This window comes from Trachurus trachurus, assembly GCF_905171665.1.
Source record: "Trachurus trachurus genome assembly, chromosome: 14".
NCBI classification, from domain to species: domain Eukaryota; kingdom Metazoa; phylum Chordata; class Actinopteri; order Carangiformes; family Carangidae; genus Trachurus; species Trachurus trachurus.
The window spans coordinates 22,922,410-22,947,424 of NC_139903.1; the positions used below are offsets into that span (position 1 = coordinate 22,922,410).

Consider the following 25,015-nt stretch of genomic DNA (forward strand, 5'->3'; position numbering starts at 1 on the left):
GAAATTATCTAAACCTGGGAAACCAAATGTAGGCAATATATTTATAAACCCCTGCTTGCTCATTTATCAGTGTGTGAGTTTTGTTTTGTTTTGTATTACTGTAATCCTTGTTGCTCGCCCTCTCTCTTCTTTTTCAGCTTTCAAACATACCGGTATGTGAAAAAAATATAGCTACTAAACAAAAAAAACAAAAAAAAAGGTTGGAGGGGCTGCAGGCTGAAAAATATCAAAATCAGTTGTAGTCTCTCTATGATACTGATACTGTAGTGACGACGAGGTAGTCAGAAAACAAAACAAAACCACTCTGCCACTAGATCTTGCAGAAAGCCTGACAGACCCCAACAAACAAGTCCTCTGTAAGTGATAAAAAAGCACACAACTCTACATAAAACTGAATAAAGTTACACCACGTTAAACCAGATTGAACATGTAGCCACAAAAGTTTGCCCACACTTCATAATGCTAAGCTTTCTGTTAGCAATGCTAACCTTCAGACGGTACAGGTACAGGTAGGCTACGGTTAGCGCTGCTAGCAGAGAGGTAGCTAGCGTTAGCAACATTTACCAAACAAACTAACTCATTAGCTGATTAATATCATACACAGTACTGAGTGAACATTGTGTAGCAATTGAGGTACTTACAGGATGAGAAGAAGTGAGTCAAGTTGGACTACTTTCTCTGCTCCAGCTGCTGTCAGTAGAAGTCCAGTATTGACTGAGAGACTCAGAAATCCAGCCGCAGTCTTATCAGCTTGGACACAGGCTGATAGAGCCTGTTAAAACTTTATACATGTTTTGCCAGTCCACTAACCAACCGGGATTTGAAGCACTAATCCCCATGGTCAGTCCACCTTAGCTCTGGTCTTATCTGATTTCATTGTTGGAAGCATTTTTAACCAAAGAAAAAAGTTTTTTATTATAAGGGTGCAGGAAGGCGCCACCGGAGGCTGTGCATCTGAAGTGTGGTTCCTGTGTGTTGGAGATTCAAAGCACAGACAACAACACTAAGACAGGTGTGACTTCATTCTCTGCTCAGGACGCTATTACTCCAAAGAAAGCATTTGTTTTCTCATATAAATCTGTTTGTGTTTTCACATTATCTGCAAAAAGACAGCAACACTACACATTTTACAACACTTCATCAGGTGCTGTAGCCTGTAATCTGATTTTGCCACTAGATGGCGTCAATGGCTCAGAATAGTAACAGTCTTGTCTTGACCCCAACCCAAGCAGAAGCATTCAAAGAAACAACTTCACACAACTGAAGACAAGTTCCTTCATAAAGTAATCATTTACTCCAACATGTGTGTATTTGTTCATATCACTGTGACGACCAGGGAAAGCAGACACAGGCATTTATCCTCAAATAATTTCTGCTAAGAGGGGTGCAAAGGCTAATTTCCAAGATGATTGTAAAATATATCTAGATAAAGTGCAAAAGGCAAATATGAAAACAATACACATATAATGGTTAAAAACCAATAATTTCACATCTCAATAACAGACATTTACTCATTTGTTTAAGGAACAGTGTCATACTCAATATCTCCCTAATGGTTTAAATACACATAACAAGATGTGAGATACTTCTCTCACTATTAATGATAATTTAAGGTAATAATTTCTATATTTTAGTTTTTCATTGTACAGTGACATGTGTAAAAGGGAATAAAAACAGTGGGTGTAGATAGGAAATCTTGCCTGTAATTCTTCTCTCACAGTGTTGATGAACCACACTCTCCCTTTGCTATGCACGTCTATGAAATAATCACATTTTCACTTTCTGCAGCCCAGTGCAAATGTAAACACACATGCAAACTTGCACAAACATATACATAGTGATCCACATTAATACTGTACTGGTACATCGGTCAAGTCTGTTGTATTTACAGTGGTTGAGACAGCACCACACTGCCTGCACTTGTAGATTCTATTTTTTCTTTGGATAAGAGGAGGGAGCAACGTGTAGGAGTCTGTCCTCTGTCCTCCTTTTCTTCTTCCTCTTCTCAGCACCACTTCTTCTTGCTCTTCATCTGTGTCTTTCTTTACACTTCCTCCTGTCACAGTTTTTTTGTTTCCATCAATCCATCTGTCGATCCATTCATGTTAAGTCTAGGTGCCCTTCTTTGACTCCCACTCCTGGAAACCATGAGACATCATAAAGTGAGAAAAACATTTCTCTCTGTGCTTGTCATACACATATACACACACATAGCTACACACACACACACACACACACACACACACACACACACACACACACACACACACACACTGTAGCTACCTTTGCCTTCTGCATGACGTTCCCCTTGGAGGAGGCGTAGAGAGACGGAGGGCGTTTATGAAGCTCAGATGCTGCATTCACTGGCATAATCTCATTGTAAACCTTTTCAACTCTACTGCCCTGTGCCTGCACACAAAAACACAAATGTCAGAAAGCAGGGAACATATGAAACTAGAACTTTTCCTTGCAGACATTTTGAGAGGGCCACTGGGGTGTGATCTCCGTACCACACACCAACGCCTGAGTGTTGGTGTGTGGGGTATGTGACCTATGACTATGTGGAACTTGGAACAGACAAATGTGGTGGAGCAGGTCTCCAAGTTTCACTTAGGCAAAGGTCACAGACCCTACACACTCACTCTCACAAACAGTATAGATGTACTGTACAGTATACTGATCTCTATAAAATAGGTGCCTCAGTGCTGAGCCCCAGGGCACTTACAACAATAAGAGGAAGAGGAAGAAGAAACATGCAGGATAACAATAGTGCCATATAGACTTCTATAGCTATGAAATTCCTCCTTTAGGTGCCTACCTTGACACTGATCTTGGTGTCAGTGGGTGGACCCAGTGCTCCTCTAGCCAATGATTTTTTCAGGTTTTCCTTTACTTCTGTCAGTCTGAGCTCTAGCTCCACCCTCTCCTCCTCCTTCTGTTTACACAGCGTCTCCAGCTCGGCTAACCGCTGTTCCACACCATGACCTGCACACACATACACACACACACTGTTACAACTGCAACGGTCTAAAACAGTCCAAACAGTACTGTGAGTGTAGAATTTGTTCCTGACCCGTGCTACTCTTCATCCCCTCCTTCACCGCCCTCTTTTCCCTGCGGAGGGAAATCAGTGAATTCCTGAGCTCCTCCTTTTGCCTCTCCAGCTCCTCTTTCTGTGTCAGATACCGCCTGGCATCCTCCTCTGCTCGCGTCTTCCCGTACCGCCCATACTGATTCACATCTAACAGAAAAGAGAACCGCAATATAAATAGACAAAGCAATGATGACTGAGAATGTCCCTGATTCAGTTTCCGACATGTAATTTTCATGGAGCCGATCTCATTAATTACGAAATAAGACTTACTGGAGGCATGTCTCTTAACGGCGGCCTGTTGTTCAGTTTTTTCAGAGCCCCTGCTGGAGAAGGAGGCGTGGCGTCTCACCTGGCCACCTCTGCTTTCAAAATCCCCGTCCTACGGGACATAGGAGAATTTCTCCATTGACAACATTCATATTTACAACTACTGTGTAAGTTTAAGTTTAAGAAACTCTACAATAAAAGTCATTTAGTGATTTTATTTGTATAATGTAAGTCTTTGGCTGATGTCTATTCTGATATTCATAACATTTAAAAGCACAAATTACCATTGTACTGTAATAGACAATAACATTTTTCACATTCTGAATTTTTAATTTCTCTCAACCTCTGATACTCAACAAGGAGATGCACTGGGATACAAGTGGAGCTTAACACAACATGAATCCAAAACTAGGGGCTGTCTAATATTTAGAAAGTAGTGACTTCATCTAACTTCACTTAAAGAGGAACTATGCAAATCTAGTTGCTTTTCTGCTGTTTTGCTAACCCTCCGCCTGGCCATGTGCATTTGTTTTTAACGAAGCCGGCAGTGTTGCAAGGTTGGTTTTCAGCCATGAGCAACAGGTGGAAGGCAGAGAGCCTCCATTCTCACTCGTAACAAGTTACAAGTCATGTATTTAACCATCACAATTACTCAGAAGCTTTAATTAAGGTAAAAATGTAGCATAGCCATGGTAAACATCCTGCATCAACAGGAAGAAGAAAGATTAGGAAAGCATGGGAAAGCTTGACATCTCCAGGTTTGACAGATTTGATTGTTATTACGGCTCACATGATGTGTCCTCACCTCAACACTTTCATAGACCTCATCATACATTCTGGAGTCTGTTGAGGCACTGCTGGACGAAGCAGTTGTGGTAGTGGCCCAGCTGATAGGAAAAAGGGGCAGAGACAGATGTATTTCAGGATAAACGCTATAATAAGACACAGAAAACCTGAGACAAATACACACAGAAACACACAAACAGATATTGTAGGAAGTGACTCACAGGAAGGAGTGTCTGGCAGCATGCCGTATGTCTGTTAGTGTGTCCACATCTATGTAATCATAGTGCAGCTCTTCAGGCAGAGTGGCGCTCCCGGTCTCTGCAAACAACACGCCAAGCCAATGGCCAAGGTCCTCCGAGCAGCTTGCCTGATGGACACACACACAAAGAAACAAATGAACCCTCCCACATTTTACTGTAGCTGCTTTGCTTCCATCAAATGTTGTTGTCACAGAAAACACAATCCCTGAATTAAATTGTACCTCTAAAGCTGCCAGTTCATTGCCTCCCTGCAGGATGCGGAAGGAGAAAGGGTGTTTGGGGCCGAGGCCGCCTGGCACCACCACCACGTCTCCCCCTTTGAGTGGCACCACAATCACTGGCGGCCGGTGATCTCCAGGGTCCTTCTGCAGGTACAGGCTTCCCCCTCGCACCACACACCAACGCTCCTTCCAAGAGCCACTCAGACACACACTGAGGTATCCTGCAGAGAGAGAAACGGAGACAGAGAATATGAAAGTGATAAACCAGTGTTAGGTAACAATCACCCCTTCCTTTCTAAGGATGTACTGTATGTGTTAGGTTTGTCCATTGTGGGGTAAACTATTAGAGCCTACTACACATTAGTCTTAAAGTCACATGGATAAGAACACATCTAAGCTCTGTAACATGCATACTAACAACAGTAATGATGAATTCTCCACAATTCTATATTCGAAGTGCTAACAACAACACATTTCATTAATGTATTTTTAGGGAACTGATTTACTGAAAAAATGGTTTTGGTCTACCTGGAAAGTATATATTTTTCTATCTATAATGATAATTATACATATTTTGTACTCTACTGTAATTTATCCAAATCTTTATCTTTAAAGGAGCATTATCGCAAATCCAAATTCTTAATTCGGCCACTAGATGGAGCCAGGCGGAGCTTATCAGATATAAACAAGTGGGCAGCGATATCTTCCGGTTGAGCCTCGGAGAGATGTAGACGCGCGTCTCTGAGCTCCCCCATATTAACCTTTATTTATGTCAAGGAGCCTAACCCACACATATGTATGACAGTTTGAGTGTCGTATAAGCAGAGTGTAGGTCGAAAGACGGTGAAAACGTGAGTTTTTATTCAATTTTGTTACGACTTTTCGACGAAACAAGATGCCGGACCTGAGGAGCGGTGCTAAGGCCCCAGAGCATGGAGAGGGCACGGAGCCGGGTCAATCAGCTATACTCGACGCTATTACGTCTTTGAAGGCCGAACTGCTTGCAAAAATAGACGAAAAAGCGGAGACCCAGAACGCCGAGATATGCAAGCAGATAAGCATCGTTAAAGACGAAATGAAAACGGCCATTGAGCGTGCTAACGCTAGGGCTAACGCTCTGGAGCAACGCACCGCTAGCTTGGAAGCTGCGGCCAACAGTCACTCTGACACCATTACTGAACTGGAGCAACACGTGTCCCAGCTGAGGAAAGAAGTGGTGAGCCTCACGGCAAAAACCGAGGACTTGGAGGCAAGATCACGGAGATGCAATTTACGCATTTTCGGCATCAAAGAAAGACGTGAAGAGGGCACCCGCCCAACTACGTTTGTCGCTGGAATACTACAGAAAGCACTGAAGCTGGATAAACCGCCCGTCCTAGACAGAGCACACCGCACCCTACAACAAGCTCCGGATGAAGGGCAGCAACCAAGAGCCTTCGTTATCAAGTGCCACTATTACCAGGAGAAAGAAGCGATCCTGCGTAAAGCACTTGCGGCACAAAACCTCATCTCCGAACACGGCGACAGGATTCGGATTTTTCCTGATTACACACAGTCAGTGGCACGGCAGCGGGCTGCATTCAAGCAGGTGAGACAACTTCTGCAACGTTGTGAGGGCGTAAAATACGGGATGTGGTACCCAGCCAAACTGAGGATTACAACGCGGGATGGGATGCAGAGAAGCTTCACGGATCCAGACAAAGCTGAAGAGTTTGTAAAAGAACTCTCGTAAATCAGACACTTCCGTCACTCTATGCTGAGATTGCCATGGCGATCTGAGGTAAAAACGCAGGTATGGCTGACAGGAAAGACATTGAAAGTATTTAGGAAACATTGTTGTAGTTTTCGATTCCTCTTCTGCCATCAAACTATTTAACAAGATGATTTCCTTTACAGTTTTGTTCTAACTGGACAGTAAGTGAAGGTCTGGTTGTTAAGTAATGCCTACCTAATTTGTGAAGTTGTGGATGGTAATGCACAAACAGTGACATGTTTTATTTCTTCACATATAAGCCCCTGATGCTAATAGTAGAGACATTTAACTTTTTCAGTAAACAGGGTCGCTGTTTTTTTTTTTTGTTTGTTTGTTTAAATTCCACTTAATTGACCCCATCTGGTATATTGTCATACAGCAAAGTTAGCTTTACCCCTTGTGAATGCCAAGGCTGATAACAGCGACACTGAATTGGTTCATAAATACTGTTGCTGATATTGTTTTCTTGATTAATGATTGTTTGGGATCACCAGGGATGGATAATATTCTTTACAATATTGTTTTACGGAGTAATATGACATGGGGTCAACCTGCTAATAAGTGGCTAGTTTGTGAGCTTTGATACTGTAATATCTATGCACATTTTTATTTTATCTCAGTTGCACAGACTCAAGCACATTCATACATCATCGACTTCACTGACATATGGGCACGCACATACACACACACACATTCGTTGATACGAAGACAGACACTAATGCGCACACACACTAATGCGCACACACTGAACAGGTCTCCTTGACTTGAAATGTTACAGCTGTTAAGCTAAATTGTTGGTACATAAGGTTCTTATGGGGCCTCAGCCCCGATAGGTAAGATGTTGAACAGGTTTCTTCATAATGGCTTAGGAGGGAGGGAGGGTGCAGCCTCTCAGTTGGGGAGAGGCCAGCATTTGGGGTTACATGTTACATTAGGGGTTCTTTATGTGTTTTGTGTTATTGTTTTTTTTCTTTTTTTCTCTCGCTGTGCTCTTTGTCTTTCTCTCTTTCTCCCACCCCCCCTTCTCCCCAGGGTTAGAGATGTGGATCTATTGTCGGGTGAATCTTTCCGGACATCAGTCAGTCCCCTTTTCCCATGGCCTCCCTAGATGGGTTGAGTAGAACATCAACAAAATTTGTAAGCTGGAATGTGAGGGGACTCAATCACCCCGTAAAGCGAAGCAAAGTATTTTCCCACCTGATGAAACTTAAGGCAGAGGTAATATTCCTACAGGAAACACATCTACGTACGTCAGATATTCCCAGATTACAAAGAGGTTGTATATCACAAGTCTTTCATTCCAAATTTAACTCCAAGTCTCGAGGAACAGCTATCTTGATAGGGAAAAATGTGCAGTTTGTATCTTCAAAAGTAGTGGCTGATATAAATGGGCGCTTTGTTATTGTTCAGGGCAGGTTGTATAATTTTCCAGTGGTTTTAGTCAATATCTATGCCCCTAATTGGGACAGCCCTGATTTCTATAAGCAACTGTTTAGCTGCATCCCAGAGTCAGGCACACACCACTTGATATTAGGAGGAGATTTCAATACTGTCCTGCAACCCTCTCTTGACCGCTCTAAAATCCCAGCAGGCCCTCTCTCCAAATCTGCTCATATTATTAAGACGTTTTGCCAATCCAGTGGTGTGGTAGATCTTTGGAGATTTAAAAATCCAACACTGAAGGAGTTTTCCTTTTTTTCTACTCCACATCAGACGTATTCAAGGATTGATTTTTTCCTTATAGACAAAAAAATGCTTCCACTTGTTAAGTTGTGTAGATATGATAGTATAGTCATCTCTGACCACTCACCAGTCATCATGGAGCTTTGGCTCCAGAACAATGTAGCCACAAGGCGCAACTGGCGTCTCAATCCTACACTTTTAGCAGAAAAGGACTTTGTGGACTTCATTTCGGCTCAGATTGACTTTTTCCTTGAAACTAACCGGCTGCCAGATACCAATATATTTACCTTATGGGAAACACTAAAAGTATACTTGAGGGGTCACATAATAGAATACACATCTCGACTGAACAAAAGCAGGTCGAAACGCTTCACAGAATTAACCACGCTTATTCATGACGTTGATCAGCAACTCTCTGACTCTCCATCGACAGACCTCCGCAAGAAAAGGATTGCACTGCAGACAGAGTTCGATCTTCTTGCCTCTAAACAGGCTGAAGAGAAATTTTTAAAATCAAGACAGAGCCACTACGAACATGGAGAACGTGCGAGTAGACTGCTTTCTCATCAGTTACGCCAATTCTCGGCTGTCAATTATATCACAGAAATACAAGCCACTGATGGCACCATCAAATCAGACCCGAAAGATATTAATGATCAGTTTAAAAATTTTTACTCCTCCCTATATAAGTCGGATAGTTGTCATGCAAACAATTTTGTAGAAAATCTGAACTTGCCCACCCTAAGTGACGAAGATAAGTCCAGCCTAGAAGAGCCAATATCTGATGTTGAAATTGGCCAAGCAATTAAATTAATGAAAAATAGAAAAGCACCAGGCCCAGATGGTTACCCCATTGAATTTTATAAGACTTTTGCCAGTAAATTGACACCACTCCTACGCTCTGTTTACACAGAATCGCTTAAACAAAAAAAGCTCCCTACATCTATGACCAAGGCTTCAATTTCTGTTCTCCCAAAAAAAGATAAAGACCCAACCAAGTGTGAATCATACCGACCAATCAGCCTACTTACATGTGATTACAAAATACTTACAAAAATCCTTGCCCTACGATTAGAATCCGTTTTACCAACTATTGTGCACCCTGACCAAACGGGTTTCATAAAGGGCAGGCAGTTATATCATAACCTGCGCCGCCTCTTTAATATATTATACTCTGAACATTCGACCCAACTTCCAGAGATAGTAATTTCATTGGACGCGCACAAAGCTTTTGATCGAATCGAATATGGACACCTTTTTAAATCATTAAACAAATTTGGATTTGGCCCGACTTTTACTTCTTGGATTCAAACACTGTACTCTATGCCACAGGCATCAGTTAGGACCAATAATATTGATTCTGAGTATTTCATCCTCCATAGGGGAACGAGGCAAGGCTGTCCGCTGTCCCCTCTTCTTTTTAATCTTGCCATTGAGCCATTGGCTATAGCTTTGCGACAAAACAATGAAATATTGGGAATTAACAGGGGGGGGCAAGTCCATAAAGTCTCGTTGTATGCGGACGACCTTTTGCTATTTATATCAGACCCTGAAAATTCTATTCCAAAGTGCCTGGACACAATCTCACAATTTAGTTTGGCCTCAGGTTACAAAATCAATTTAACAAAGAGTGTATTATTCCCCATTAATAGTAAAGCATTGACGATGTCCTTTGATTCATGCGACTTTAGAGTCACAACTGGCCCCCTAACATATTTAGGAGTCAAGGTAACACGCCATTATAAAGACCTTCTTAAACTTAACTTTAGACCACTTATAGATCAAGCTAGGAAGGATACCAACCGCTGGTCAACGCTTCCATTATCTCTGGCTGGTCGCATTAACTCAGTTAAGATGGTTATTCTACCAAAATTTCTATACTTATTCCAGACAGTCCCCATTTTCTTGCCGAAATCATATTTTAAAGAATTAGATAAATATATTAGCACATTCATTTGGAATAAGACTATACCACGTGTACGCAAATCTGTACTGGAGAAACGCAAAACAAATGGTGGTCTAGCGCTGCCAAACTTTTTATATTATTATTGGGCAGCCAATATTCATAAAGTGACTGTCTGGTACAATACTTTTGTGAAAGGGGAAGGTCCAAACTGGTCTCTCATGGAACAACAAGCATGTTTACCAGTCTCCTTAGCATCTATGTTGTGTGGCCCATTACCATTAGCAGTGGGGGCTCATACAAACAACCCAATTGTGAGAGGCACTCTACGTATATGGACCCAATTTCGTAAACACTTTGGCCTTACGCAAGCTTTGGTGTCAATGCCTTTTCTCGCCAATCCCCTTTTTAGACCCTCTTTGTTAGATGCAGCTTTTCAGACATGGTTTGGGAAGGGACTTCATTGTGTAGGAGACCTATTCATTAACGGACTGTTTGGCTCTTTTGACCAGTTTGTTAAAGAGTACAACCTACCTAAGTCCCATTTCTTCAGGTACCTTCAAATACGCAATTTCACTCGTACATATTTTTCATCATTCCCGCACAAACCTCCAGCCTGCCCACTTGATGAATGTCTGAAGCTTAAGCCCCACATACCAGGCTGTGTATCTCAGTTGTACAGTATTTTACAAGACATGGAAGGTAACTCTCTTCACCATTTGAAAGAGCGGTGGGGTGAAGACTTGAGCATGGAGATTTCTGAGGAAACCTGGCAAAGAGCTATCAAAAGAGTACATACATCCTCGATTTGTGTTAGGCACGGATTGGTTCAATTTAAGATACTCAACCGCCTACACCTCTGTAGAGTCAGACTGGCCCAGATATACCCCGGCTCAGATCCAAACTGCATTAGATGCCATCAGGCCCCTGCCACTCTGGGACACATGTTTTGGACATGCTCAAAACTACACACATTCTGGTCAGAGATTTTCAATACATTCTCTTATATTTGTAAAAAAAGAATTGAGCCAGATCCAATTATCTCAGTATTCGGGGTTACCCCTAGCAACAGCGGGCTATCAAAACATCATTCAGACTTGATAGCATTCTCAACATTACTAGCCCGCCGACTTATCCTTTTTGGTTGGAAATCAACCACACCTCCATCCCATTCACGTTGGGTCCGTGAGGTGATGGCGTTTCTTAAGCTAGAAAAAATCAGATGCACAATTCAGGGCTCTGTAAAAAGGTTCAAAAAAACTTGGTGCGATTTTTTAGAATACTTTACAAGTGAATTTGATGCAACCACCTTAGATCAGTAGCTCTCTACCCCCCCCTTTTTTCTCTTCTCTTCCTGTCTTTTCTCTTGTTGATTTTCTTTTTTCTTTTTTTGGCATGTATCTGTACATGGGTGGACTATTGAAAATGTAACAAACTGAAGCGAAAGAAAAACTGTTTATGTAGTATGTATGTATATTATAAACGATGCACACTAGAGATGGGGTCCATGTATGGTATTCATGCAATTATGTCTAATAGCTCTCTGTCAGTTTAAACTGTTTTGTTTTGTTTTGTTTGTTCTCACACTTTTGAAAACTCAATAAAAAACAATTTGAAATAAATAAACAAGTGGGCAGCTGTCAGAGAGAGAGAGCAGCCTCGTTTAGTCCCCCCCCCCCCCCCCCCCCCTCCTCCTCCTCCCTCCTCCCTCCTCCCCCCTCCTCCTCCCTCACCAGGCTGAATGAACGTGCAATCGCGGGAAAAAGAAAACTCGCTAGTGGAAGCGGCAGCTCTACGTCGCGCACAACCACAACAACGACAACAACAACAACAGCAACTGCAACTTCCTCCTCCTTAATAACGCTGAGAGGACAGCTGAAGAAAGACACAGGGACGTGGAGACAAAGTGTTCTACCGAGCGATTCAGTGACTGTAAGCAGCCTAACACTGCTCCATTACTATTTACTGTTGCATTTTTCCGGTTCGGAGGTTGGATTTGCCAGTTCCGAGTGCAATTGAACGCAGCAAGCGCCGGGCCGGCTTGGATCATAACAAAGACAAATGCTGCATTTGCCCCACGGACACTACACTGTTGGCGATTTTTTTTGTAAATTTAGTTATGGCTCCCCCCGACCTATCTTTTGCATATTTCAGCTTATTTTATGCTATTACTGCTGTATTTGCGATAATGCTCCTTTAAATGCAGATTTTTTTAAAGGTGTACACTAGGCACTGAACACTCACACTTTTCACAGTGTAAATGAAGAATATAGCCTATATTTGAGCAGTTTAGAAGAATGCAATTCTTAATTATGACATATGGAATAATTTTATAGTATATACTAATTGTTTATGTGTTATCAGTTTTAGCCTACATGGTTCCAAACTAAATTTCTAACTTTCCTTTACCTTTAACATGTCTGCAAGTAGTATTACTGAGCTAGACATCCAAGCTCATCATCATCCAAATAGCCACTTGTGTACTCACCACTGCGTGGGTTTTCATGGGGACCAGAGGATGATGGAGGCTCTCCTGGTAAAGGTGGTTTCTTTTTGGAGAAAGTGATGATCCGATTGATTTTCTTCCCTGCTGCTCGGCTCATCGACCCGGTCAGCTCTGAGAACGCACCACGCTTTGCCCGGCCTGAAATCAAATGTACCATTGTCAGACAGTGCTGGAGCCAACAGCGTGGTGTTAAGAAGCACTTAGCATACAGCAGCTTCGGTGTACATGATGTACAACCAATAAAAAGAAATAATGTTGCCTCATCACTTAAGTAACTTTATGTATTTGTGTTTCATCAGCAGCATTCTATTTTCTAATTCAAAGTATAAAAGGTTTTAACTGAGGAACATTCTTGTAAAGCAACACATTTTCCACCAAGTCAGGACTTATTGAACTTTGGCATTCAATACTAACTTATTATATTTCATTTGAAAGATGTCTTTTATTTGTTCAACCAAACCCTAGAGTGTGTTTGTGTGCTCGTGTTCACTGTACCAGGTGCTGTGACACTTTGCCCAGTTTACTTCCTATGATGTCAGTGGGACACAATTACAGGAAGAGGACAGGAAGGATGTCATATCTGCTCTGCGCCTTACTTCCTGTCTCTCCCTCTCTCTCATGTCTCTTTAAGTTCAGAGGCCTCTGGTCAGTAAACAGGTTGTAGTATTACTGAAACAATATGACTGTGTTTGACCTATATTCTGACCCAACATCATGGATCCCTTGGTTTATCCTTCCTGATTTTGTGGGTAGATAAACAATAATATTCCCTGTGCTTTTGATCATACTTTTGAAAGGCTGTGTGTGTGTATGTGTATACATGCCTCTCTGTGTTTGTAAGGACTAATTTTAGTTCAAAAGGGACATTGTGAGGAAACATTGCTTGTTGAATTGTTAATTATATAATTAAGAGTAAGAACTGGATTGAGGATTTAGTCATAGATAGTTAAGACCAAGGGCTAAGGAAGTTTTGTCCTCACAATTACATACAGTCCAGCGTGTGTTTACTCTCATGTTCAAGATGCGACAGTAAGGACCTTTTTGGAAAGCGAGGATAGCCCCAACTGATGTTTACTGTATTGTAATTTCACAGATTTGACATAGCTAAGGTTAGGGAAAGGGGTTAGGGTTAAAAAAGTTGTATAAATAGACTTTATACAACTTTTTAACATGCACAAAATCTTTAAACAGACTTTGATGTGTAAAATCAGTGGCATTCTACCTTTACAACTTAGAGAGTTCTTAGAGAGTTAATAATATAGTTGGTGTATCTAATTTAATCTAAGTCAACTGATGGTTTTCAATGATTATATATCACGGCTCTTATTTTCAAATTATATTAATTACCAGATGCAACATGTGTGTTGAATATAATTTTAGAACATTTACATATTGATTTGTGCTCATAAGTTAACCCCACCCATCATAAAACTACACTCACTGTTCATAGACATCTGTAGGATACAGAAAATAAAGCTTTGCCTACTAAACCACGCTCACCCACTGGTATTTCTGAGAGTAATGCTTCACATTGGAAAACATAAAGATCCTTACACCAAAATTTAATCATATCCAGACTCAAACATGATCTAAGCATCCCCCAGCTTGTTTCAATTAAACAACCAAAAGCAAGGAAAGAGTGAATAATTACAACAGCTGCTTATAAACTTAAACTTACCGAGTGTGTCAGTGGCGTCCCGTCCTGATACATGTGCAGCAGACTGACTTTCTGCTGTTGGCCCGCTGTCTGAGTCCGATGCCTGCCGATCAGACTGCAGCACCTGGTAAAAGGAAAAGCAGAAACAGACATTACTCTGCCATCCCATAAATGAGGAGAGGAGAGGATAGGAGGAGAGGAGAGGAGAGGAAATAGTGTGCATTTATCTGCCCTGTTTCAACAATGCATTCTCCTTTAACTGAGAAAATTAATGTCAAGAAAAATAAGAGAGAAGCTGCCTCATGGAATATGGTCTACAGATTATATACTCTCAAAATACTGGGTGTGACTGCCATGTCACCATGCATTCAGCTCTGTGGCTCTGCAGATGTGTGCCAAAACCTTGTTGAGGGTATGAGGCCCTTTGAACACTCGCCAGCTCAGCAACCTCAATAATGTCACCTCACTCACTGCTTGTAAACTAGAAGCCAAAGGAACAGTTGTGTCATGTGTGGGCTGAAAAAAAATGATGTCAGGATGTACAGTACAGTAGACTCAGAGTGTACTACAACTCAGTACATGAAGACGCAGACATTACATGAAGTTGTGCGAAGAAACTATTTTTAACTGGCACAGGGAGTGCTGATTTAGACAGAATAATAACATTTGTGATATCACTAATTTATGCCTGGTCTGTGTGTGGGCACATCCTATGACTCCTATGACTCAAAGACAAATGCATAAAGTCAAACCTTGTCGAGCTCCAGCTTCCTCTGTATAATGGGAGAAGTGGATCCATCTGGTCCTTCAGTTTTGCTACACTGGCTGCCAACATCTTGCACCACCTGGACACAGAAAAGGAAAACCTTCACTTCCTGACACCATCCCGTCTCTCCCCCACTACTCTTGTCTGCCTCAGCAAAGTGAATAGAAGGTACCTTGAGCCACCTCTGGGCCTGCTCTTTGCTCTGAACAGCCAGGACCAGAGCTTCACCTCCAGGCAAAGAGAAACGCAACTCGTGTCTCTTTTTTTTGCCCTCCTTGGGGACGTAGATGACGTTGCACAGATTGAGGGGGAGCTCTGTGTGGGGAGTGCTCTCTTTGATGCTCTTAAAACACTGGAAAAGATAAATAGTGAGATTGAGGTATGGGAAATCAGAGAAATTGAGTCCATCGTTTATTTCTGTTCAATTACCCAAGCCTGACTGTGTACTTTGATGTATCATTTAATGCTATTTCACTTTGGAACTAGTGACTCATATTGCTTTAAAGTTGCCATCCCATCCGAGAACCTTTGTTTTTATTTGAAGCTTAATTTGTATGTCATTATAACCTCTAGGATACCTTTGATGGAACAGTTGTACTTTTGCACTTAGCTTAAAAGTAAGAGCAGAAATCCAACACACATTACCTCCAGACTGTGAAGTGAAATACAACAAATGTTTGATAACTAAACCAACTAAAAAAGTCTTTAAGGCGGCTCTTTTTTAGACAGCTGATGAGACACAAGATTGTAGTGTGAACTAGCATAACGTTAAAGGGAATGTTCAACATTTTGGCATATTGGCCCATTGCCATAATCCCTATAGTTTTAGGAGTAGGTTCATTACCTTTAATTGTCAGTGCAAGCTATTTTTAGAATGGCGGAGCAGAGCCGCGAGCTGCTCAGAGCTACGCTACAGAGGCTCATGGGATTTCTTGGTTTCTCTCATCAAAAAAAAGTGCCAAATGTTTGACTGACAACTGAGTCAATGACTGGTCTGAAATATAATGTGTACATGCTATGTGTGCGTGTGTGTGCCACATGCTGCCAGGTGTGTGAGAGCGCTGCCCCGCCCTCCTTCACTATGACTTGGCGAGCACTTAGCACTTAGTTATAGGCCACATACCCTACACATCAACACTCAGGTACACTACAGTACAGTATAGATGTCCTCACTCACGTCATCTGAAGGTGCCAGCCAATAGTGGATTGAGGACATGATGACTGCCTGTCATGAGGCGTGTTGCAACTGTTAAACTTGTAATTATAACATGATCAGCAACATTTCATACACTAGTGCCGCCCTTCATGCTTCAGTGCATCCTGTACATGTCACCGTTTTGTTTTTCAGTGTAACCTGACATAACACTGGATATTCATTGGAAGTTTAGTTTGAAGCTTTAATGAGACTCAATCATATTGTAGCTTCATCTATTTACCTGCAGTTTGTTGTCTCGTACAACAACCAGCTGTTTCACCCACTGGCCAAAGCGTTTCTTCCTCAGCAAGAAAGCGCAGATGCGACAGTCTCTAACTGGACCATCTGGGCTCTCCTCAGCCGTCCATCTCTGAGGTTGGTCCCGCCCCTTTGCCTCTTCATCCTCTTCCTCATAAGACTCATAGGAACTGCTCAGAGCATCTGAGTCATTGTCTGAACGCCAAAAGTAAAATGTGTGATTAATTCACCAAACATCCACAGAGAGCTTCTGACTGAGTTCACTCATGGATTCCACAAACTTTCATGTGTGTACTGTCATTAGAAAGAATTGCTACTATGAGTAAGTGCAGCCCATCGTAGACTCACAAGAGTTTTTGGGAGGACCATTGATCCTGGTGGTTGGGTAGTTATTGTCAGCATCTTCATAGTAAGCGTCCTCCACTGAGTTCATGGAAGCTACAGGTGAAAAGAGTCAAGATGAGTAAAAAAAAAAGAAGCTACAAGAGTCCTTAATGTGCAGATTTTGGAATGTGTGTTCAGTACTGACTGTGGATATTGGTGGTAAAGTACTGAGGGGTGGATCCAGGATCCAGAGGAACTGCCTCTTCATAGTAGTCATCGGGGAGGGGCGTGGTTGGCAGAGGAGGTGGCGTGTCAGTCGGTGTCTGAAGAACGAAGGTGAAGGTTAAACCACAACTTTAGTTACAAGGACGATAAAGGCAGGGGGAGAGTCAGGAACATACTGCAAATTACTCACAGATCTATTGGTCTTAGTCTTCTCCTCTTCCTCTTTGTGCTCCTTCTGCTCCACTGGCGATGCACTGAGCATGTTCAAATCACAGTCTGGTGAAATGGAAAAAAGATAGATGTGTAACTGTGCTTTAAATAAAATCTGTGGACATGAATTATACATTATAACATCTGACGAGTTGTCCAAATGTTTATGACATGTTGTAATTTCACAAATCATTGCTTGACTTGAGTCTTTTAGCTGATTGTTGTAATGATCATTTCCACAGACCAAGACTTCTGAACATTGAACTGGCTTAACAGCACTTCGAGGGTGTCACTCACCAAAATCTTCAAACAGAGACTCTACAAAGCTTGTGCCATTGCCATAGAGACAGCTGTTCATGTAGACATCTGATCCATTGACTGTGAAAAAGATAAATTAGGAATTAGAGGTAGGATCAGAGATTGAGCAAGGATTGTGGCCTACGCTGAGGCGAGGAGAGACAGGATTACCAGATGCAGCAAACAGAGCACTGCGTGCCTGCTAAGTACTGAACTATCTGCACCGACCTGAGACCTACACAGGACGACACAAGAGCACAAATACCCAGACTTTGTGGAAGTTTTGATGACATGAAGTTTTAGTCTGCTGCAAGGCAACCTTGATTCATTCCAATATTAGTTGTAAATGGTCAGGATGTTTTGCTTTTCTCCTTTCTTTGACCTCCGCTCATTATCCTCTTTAAACTTTACATTTCATTATCCTCTTACATCAATCCCTTTATCCTCTTCAACATCCTGCACTCTCAGAGATAGACCAGGATCTAATGTAAACACCTCAGTAGGATTTGATGTTGTGGAGACGGCTTTTTTTTTTTTGCATGTCTCCAACAACAATTCCTCTCTTGTCCCTTATGCATTGTCGAGCAGTTGCAGTCTGGTTAGATTATAACAGGAAGGTTGCACCATCGCGGAAAGAAATGAGCCAAATAAAAAGAAATGCTTGATTTGTGTCTAAATAAACATTGCTGTAGTCACTTTGAACCAGTTTCTCAACTTTGAAATGCCTTGGCTGAAATGCTGCCAGTTGTTTCAAAATGAATTCATGCAGCTGAAAGACCACAAGCACGCTCCGTCAAGTTCCCAGGGAAAAATAAAAGTCACCGATCTAATTTAGAGTCTGGTCTTATTTTAATAACCTCATTTATTTCTCTCTGTAAGGAACAATATTTTTTAACATTTGTATGTTCATGTTCTTCCTATTGAAACAGATATTTGCAGATACTTTTGCTGTGTTGAACATACAGTAGCTTCTAAGTGCTGCCAGAAACTTGATGATGTGAGGAGACTCAGAGATAACATTAAAGAATTCATTTTTATAAAAGCAATGTAATGCTTTGAGCCCACTGCAGTCCACTCCGCAAACAAATATGTAAATGTATGCTAGCTAAAATGTATGCTAACTTTGAAAACATCAGCAGGACAGTATGATTGGAACAAAGTAAAAACTACTTTTCGTGTATTGTGAAAAAAAATAAAATAAAAATAATAATGATAATGTTGTACCTGACAGCGGCAATGAGTCCAGGATGTTGCGTATGGAGGCCATCTTTTCAGCAGTTGCAGGGCTGACTGTCTCATGGTCCAGCATCTTCAGAAGAGAGCCCAACTCATTTACAAGTCGCTCCATCACCACTGGAAAAAACAAAACACAGCAAACATATGAGTTGGGTTTGCAAAACTACATTAAAATACTCTCTGGTGTTGAGCACAATCAGGTCATTATGTGAGAGGTCACAGACAGTAAGGCTAAAATGCTTTTGCCATTACACCAAGTGCGTCAAATATCTATTTAACGCATGTACTGTATGCAAGGCCGTGCAGAACACAAGTGGCTGCTCAAGAGGGGCATTTACTGTAGGAGCTCAGCCCCACCGCCTGTTGCAACAGCTGAGAGGGAGGAGATATTTAGCATCCAAACATTTCATCCCATTCATTGTTTCTGCCACAGAGTTGGACTTTGAGTTTTTTGTGCTTTGAGTTTTTTGTGTCTTTGTCTCTGCACTGCCGCAGATCAAATCCTACTTTGAGTTTGGACATTTCAAGCTTTCTTTGAAAAAAATGTTTTCATGTTCAACTCCTGACATCCTGTGTGTGTGTGTGTGTGTGTGTGTGTGTGTGGGTGGGCGCGCTTTGTTGACCTTGACATTGTTCCAAACAGCCTGACACACTCTCACACATCCTGCCTGCTCAGAGCTGACAGGGGTGGTGGTGGTGGTGGTGGTGGTGGTGGTGGTGGGGGAGTCAGAGAGACAAGAAGGTGAGGAGAAGGAAGAGGAGGAGGAGGAGGAGGGGGTCAGCACGTTTCCTTCCTTTAAGGAAATGGAGCCAAAGTAAAGAGGGAAATCTGCAGTTCCAATAGAGATAGAAGGATGTGGTTAGCAGACTGCCCTTGGTCCATTGAAGTTCTCTCATTCATGAGAGAAGTTTGACGTTTTGTGGCTGTGGTGACCAAGGCTGACCTTTAATTAAATACTGACTCTTGGTCACCACTTATACAATTCATTATTTTTCTTGCCACGGCACAGGTGGAGTGGCTCAGTTTAATGGTTCCAGTGGAAAGTTTTATTGTCCCATGATGACCTGTGTGCTCTTTGAGTATCTCTTCCCACTTTTTTGTCATTCTAGGCAATAACATCGTCACATTTATGATGTAATTTCCCACCAAATGCAAAAAGGACAAAGGTTGATAGGAAGTTCGAGGACAGGAAGTGTATCCTACAAATGTGTCACAAAGTGTAGCTTGAAAACGACAGTGTGTTGTCCATTGAGAAAGTCATTCACTCCTTTTATAAATCTTCTCCAGCAATCATTCGGAAAAGTTTTCTTGTCACTTGTCTTTCATTTTTATTTTGCTTATGAAGAACTATTCTCATATCATTGCTAAACTGACGAATTTCTCTATGATCAATCAAATGATAAAATGAACGTGAATAATATGAAACATTAAGTTTTTGGTTGAAAGGTGACAACCTGCAATTTGTGATAGAAGTGATGCAAAGGTTATGGTTGAAAAATGAAAAACTCTCACACAGAGAGTAAAGACAGAGACAGTGAGAGAAAGGCCCTTACACTCCCATAAGCCTTTTCCGCCGCCGTCCCGCTTTGACAATACTCTATTGTCTCCACAAGGGCCAAAATTAGACGACCACAATGGTCCGCTAGACCAGAGCAAACAATACAATGTCAGAAACCCCTCCAAAAAAACAAAACAGGAACCAACACACACACACACATGGTCAGCGTGGGGCGTGGCGCGACACAGCTGCATCGTCTCGATCCACAGGCATTCAGGGCTAAAGGATATATCTCCAGCAGCTGTGTGTGTATGTGTGTGTGTATGAGCACACCGTTTCTCAGCCAGCAGCTGTGGTTTCCTGTCTTAGCTGTCGACAGAAGCTACTATCCGCTTCTTCCTCATCAAGACTCTCTCCTTCTTCCTCCTCTTCCTCCCACTTTCCCCTCTCTCTCTCTCTCTCTCTCTCTCTTTTTCCATGTCTCTCTCCATCCCGCTGTGTCTGCCTCTGTCCCAACATCCTCCATCACCCCAAACTTCCCCTTCCATCTCTTGTTTTCCCCTTCATATCTTTTAAACACCATCTACACTTCATGCTCCATCTATCAAAGAGTTCCTCTGCTCACATCACAGCTGTTTTACCTCCTCACCTCTCATTTCTCAAGCTAAAAACAAACAACAAAGAAGTGAAAAGTGCAGCCGATTGGTGTAAACAAAGCCAGTAGCAGGCTTGAAGAGTTGCTGCCTTTGGTCTATTTTCTGTTCCTTGCAGTCTAACTTTACACAGTCAAGGGCATCAATGCATTTCTCCCTCTCTAGCTCTCTCTCTCCCTCTCTCTCTCTCATTCTCTTGAGGGACCGGAGGGTTCAGAGGCTGAGAATCAGCTGTTCTGGAGGCTTGTGGTCGGTCTCACCCACAGAGGGATCTTTGTAACCCCCCATTCCACACGCGCGCACACACACACACACACATGGCACAAATTTCCTCTTCGAATCCATTTTCTTTCACTGGTGGACACAGACATTCGGTTACACACTGAAACTATTAATTTGTACTTATACGAAGTCCCAAACACACAGTCCACAAGACTTACTTTATAAAATGCATTGTGTTTGTGCTTTTACATGCATTTTTGTGTTTCCGCAGACAGGCTTCATGAAGAAGGTCAGTCATGAGACCTGAGCCATGCGACTCTCATTTGAACTGATTTAGCGTGTTTGGTTGCAGCGCAGAACAAAACAACTCCTCTGCACGGCTGCTGTTTATCTGGCCACATAATGCTGCTGATGGGCGGCAGGCCCACAGAGGACTCATCTGTCACCCCTCCTAATCTGAGGCTTTCACTCCCAACCATTACACATCTTCCGCATCAGTCACACCAAGTCAAGCCTGAAACCTCCTCCTTGATGTGCCTTTCCCGGCCCATATGAGAAGTCCATAGCATGACTGTTCAATATGTACTTTTCATGCTTCTAAGAAAATTTCAAGAAACTCATATTTTTGCACCACAGCAGGCCTCCTCTTCCTGCCTCCCCCACACTCCCAGAGGCTGAGGTCTCTCCCGATCCCACATTCTCCCCTCCACTCCTTCCTTTTTAACTCCTCTCCTTCATCTCGCCCCTCCAGACACCCGTCCTCTTCAGACAGGAGGTCAGAGTTCAGCCCTTGGTCGCCCCAGCAGCTCCCTCCAGAACAAAAGTCTGCTTCAGAGATTCAGCGTCCCCCTAATTCATATTTTCGTGACAACAGTAGATGGTGTCACCACTTGCCCCGAGGTTAGCCATTCAGTCAGATGCTTTAAAAAGTCCCCTCAAAAAAAAAAAAAAAAAACCCAGCAAGCTGGCAAGAGCTTTAAAAAGAAACAGCTGGGGAGAGAAGTCGTGGAATTTTCTATTTTTCACATTCTTTCTGTATCTTATCACTTTCCTCAAACTGCAAGCGCTGAGGACACACAGGAAACAGACGGGCACTGCGCTGGCTCACACGCTGTGGCACAGCAGAGTTCTAGTTCAGGCCCAGGCTGCTGTGGTGCTGCGGTTCCACCTGGTATTCAGCCAGAGATAAGGAACCATTGAGCCACTAGAGAGCATGGGGCAGCCACATGCTCTGCTTTAATGAGTTTACTGAACACTGTGATACCATGTCTCCTTGTGTCTCTGGCTAACTTAGCTAACTGGAAACAGGGGAGACAGGTATAATGCACAAACGAGTCCGACACTTCTAAAGTTCACTGAACAACATGTCATATACAATTCAAACAAAAAACAAAGTCTAAAAACAACAAACGACTATAGCTGTTTACCTCTGCTTCCAGGAGGAAGGCTGACTTCTATTATACGATATTTTCTGGTTTAATGCCCTGTCCCTCTCATACTGGGGACAGGAAGGTGAGGGAAAGATGGGATGACATGCAGCAGGGGGGCGTGAGTTGGATTTGTGCCTGGGCTGCTGCGGTAAGGACTAAGCCTTAATGGTACCCACTCCACCAGTGGCGCTCCAACCATCAGTAGCTTTGTGTTGTATTGTCATTTTACAACACAAACAGTGATCTTGTGCTTTGCAAGAAAACATTAGTTTTGAAACAAATTTCACATGTCACATTAAAGTGGCACTCAGCAGCTGAAAAACACCAATATCTCTGATAAAAAAACAAAGTGTATAAACAATCAGTTGTGGATTTTTACAATAGGATACCCATCCATGCATTAGCTGTAGCCTACTGCTTATCCATGCAGCCAGCTGACATTGGGCAACAACAGGGTCACATTAGGTTATGTGCTAGACTATTGCGTGTCTTTCTCATTCAATTTTTAGTGGAATTTTTTTCCAATTACATAACTTCATTACTGAAACTACTGTTGTTATCATTTCCCTTCAACTTGGCTTTTTCCCCCCTTTTTTTTCAGTGATGGTGCTTCCGAGGAGTGATAACCCTCAACCGGACAAAACACAACACAGCTGTTTTCCTGTTTGCTATAGGAGTGTTATCAGCACATCAATTTAGATTCGGCCCATGGCTGGCTGGACATGCACATACCTGCTGCTTTAGATGTCTCTACCCTGTATATGGAGTACACTTACAGTAACTGCAGTACATCAACAATAGCAGCTCAATATGACTTAGACCTATATGACAGAAACTAATACCACCTCACTGGGTGGGTGGGAGTGACTGGTAGAGGAGGAGAAGGAAAAGGGAAGAGGAAATGACAGGGAACCATGTTCGAGGTCAAGGCTTGTGATAACAGCTTTTACCGCTATCAGTTGTATGAATTGTTTTTTCTTAAAGTAAGAAGTCATTTAAAAAGTCCATATGAGAACATTCTGGCCTGTGTTTTATCACCATCCAACTGATTTTTTTTCTTTCTTTTTTATAACTTTAATTCAATTTAATTTCTTCCATTTGTTGCAGCAGTTGTGATACTGGCCCAGAACTCCATTGCTAATTACTCTATTTTTTCTCACACAGGGAGAACATATTTTCTTCTTCACTGAACAGCTGCACAAGTGTTTGGCCACAAAAACACTTTGGTTATACTGCATATGATCTGCTTGTGCCTCACAGGCATTTTAGCATCGTCTGATTCAGTGTCTCAGTGTCATTGTTTACTTGAACAAAGCAGTCTCCCTTAAGGTTATTACTCACACCTGTGATTTTTCCCTCTATGAGAAGAAAATGACTGTTGGCAAGCAATGCTAGTGAGAAAATCCTTTTAAACTGCAGCCATTTAGTCGTGAGCGCTTAAAAACACAATAAATACTGTTATCTTCAACACCATCAGCATCAGGGAATTATAATTGCGATAGTCTGGGCTGTACTTGTGTTCAGTGTCAGCAGTTCAAAGTGAGCTTTGTTTCTAATAATAGTCCAAGCTCTTATTTTTAACTCCATTTGTCCCTCTATTTAAGGGAATTCACATCGTTTTCTGCGGAAATTCATACCATGCCTAAATAATAACGGGCTCATTAGACCAATTAAGTGCAGGCAACGTGATTGGCTGTTTTGATGGGGAGCACAAATGGATGTTTTCCCCGTCTAATTATCTCCCATTGTTTCCTAAACCCCAGAATTTCAGTTCAACCCGCGGCCTCATCACCTGGTGTCACATAAATGCAGCTTCCTGTTTCCAATAAGTTGCCTGGAGGCGTCGGAACAGAGCGTCCATTGAGCCGCCGCCTCTCTCTCCTCCAGCGGAGCAGCCTCCAACAGGGCACTTCTCTGTTGGCGTCTCGTTGCATCACTCTACCTGCGCGAGGACACCGCCTCCTCCATCCACTCACCGCGCGCTTACCGGCGTGAAGGTGTATGACATCATCATCCTGCCGTTACTCCAGCGGTCCACCGGGAGTTTGATAAACTGACTGATGGAGCTCCCTCTTAAATACAGTATCTCCTTTGTTATAAATATGACTATGTTGCCTTTATTATGAAGAGTTCCTCAGAGGCAACATCTGTAACCAGTGGACTTTCAATGTATTTTATCTTGTTGTGCCTTTGTCCCTGTTTTAATTTGGCCTCGTCTCAAAAGTTTTAGGCTCGTCGGTTACTGTAGCTCTTTGTCGAGGATAAACATGAACATATGTGACAGAAAACGTTACTCACCGCTCTGCCGTTTGGGCTCCATGTTTGAGATGTTTACAGTGGCTCACCCTGAGTGTTTCCGGTTACAATAATCCTTTGGCAGTGTCATAAACATGTGAAATAAAAAGTTACGGTCGTTCCCATGTGAGACGTGTCCGCCACAGACACAGCGGAGCTCTGCGAGCCTCTGAGCGGACAACTGACTCAGAGTGGCCGCTGGAGTTTATAGTTTGACTCGGCGACCAGCCGCTCCATCACCGCGGGCTCCGCTGGGTCCTAGCGCCAACTCGTCA

General features: G+C 42.5%; 1 protein-coding gene across 1 annotated transcript; it reads right to left on the reverse strand.

Moving 5' to 3' along the window:
* Positions 1-1,295: 1,295 nt before the first annotated feature.
* Positions 1,296-24,917, reverse strand: LOC310996949 (actin filament-associated protein 1-like 1). Its single transcript, XM_083986492.1, has 19 exons — positions 24,744-24,917; positions 18,630-18,758; positions 17,406-17,486; positions 17,089-17,174; positions 16,879-16,996; positions 16,698-16,787; positions 16,333-16,544; positions 15,069-15,248; positions 14,883-14,975; positions 14,152-14,254; positions 12,456-12,611; positions 4,629-4,849; positions 4,369-4,514; positions 4,167-4,248; positions 3,365-3,473; positions 3,074-3,241; positions 2,819-2,985; positions 2,284-2,409; positions 1,296-2,138 (listed from the first exon to the last, which is right to left on the reverse strand). Exons 1-19 carry the CDS (start codon positions 24,763-24,765, stop codon positions 2,112-2,114), a joined length of 2,316 nt encoding a protein of 771 aa, XP_083842618.1. The 5' UTR covers positions 24,766-24,917; the 3' UTR covers positions 1,296-2,111.
* Positions 24,918-25,015: the final 98 nt, after the last annotated feature.

Coding starts and splice junctions, on each gene's coding strand:
- LOC310996949 (XM_083986492.1), bottom strand. CDS start 24,765: ATGGAGCCCAAACGGCAGAGCG. Junction 16,788..16,878: donor CTTTACCACCAATATCCACA/GTCAGTACTGAA, acceptor TTTCACCTGTAG/CTTCCATGAACTCAGTGGAG. Junction 15,249..16,332: donor TACGAGACAACAAACTGCAG/GTAAATAGATGA, acceptor TATCTTTTCCAG/TGTTTTAAGAGCATCAAAGA.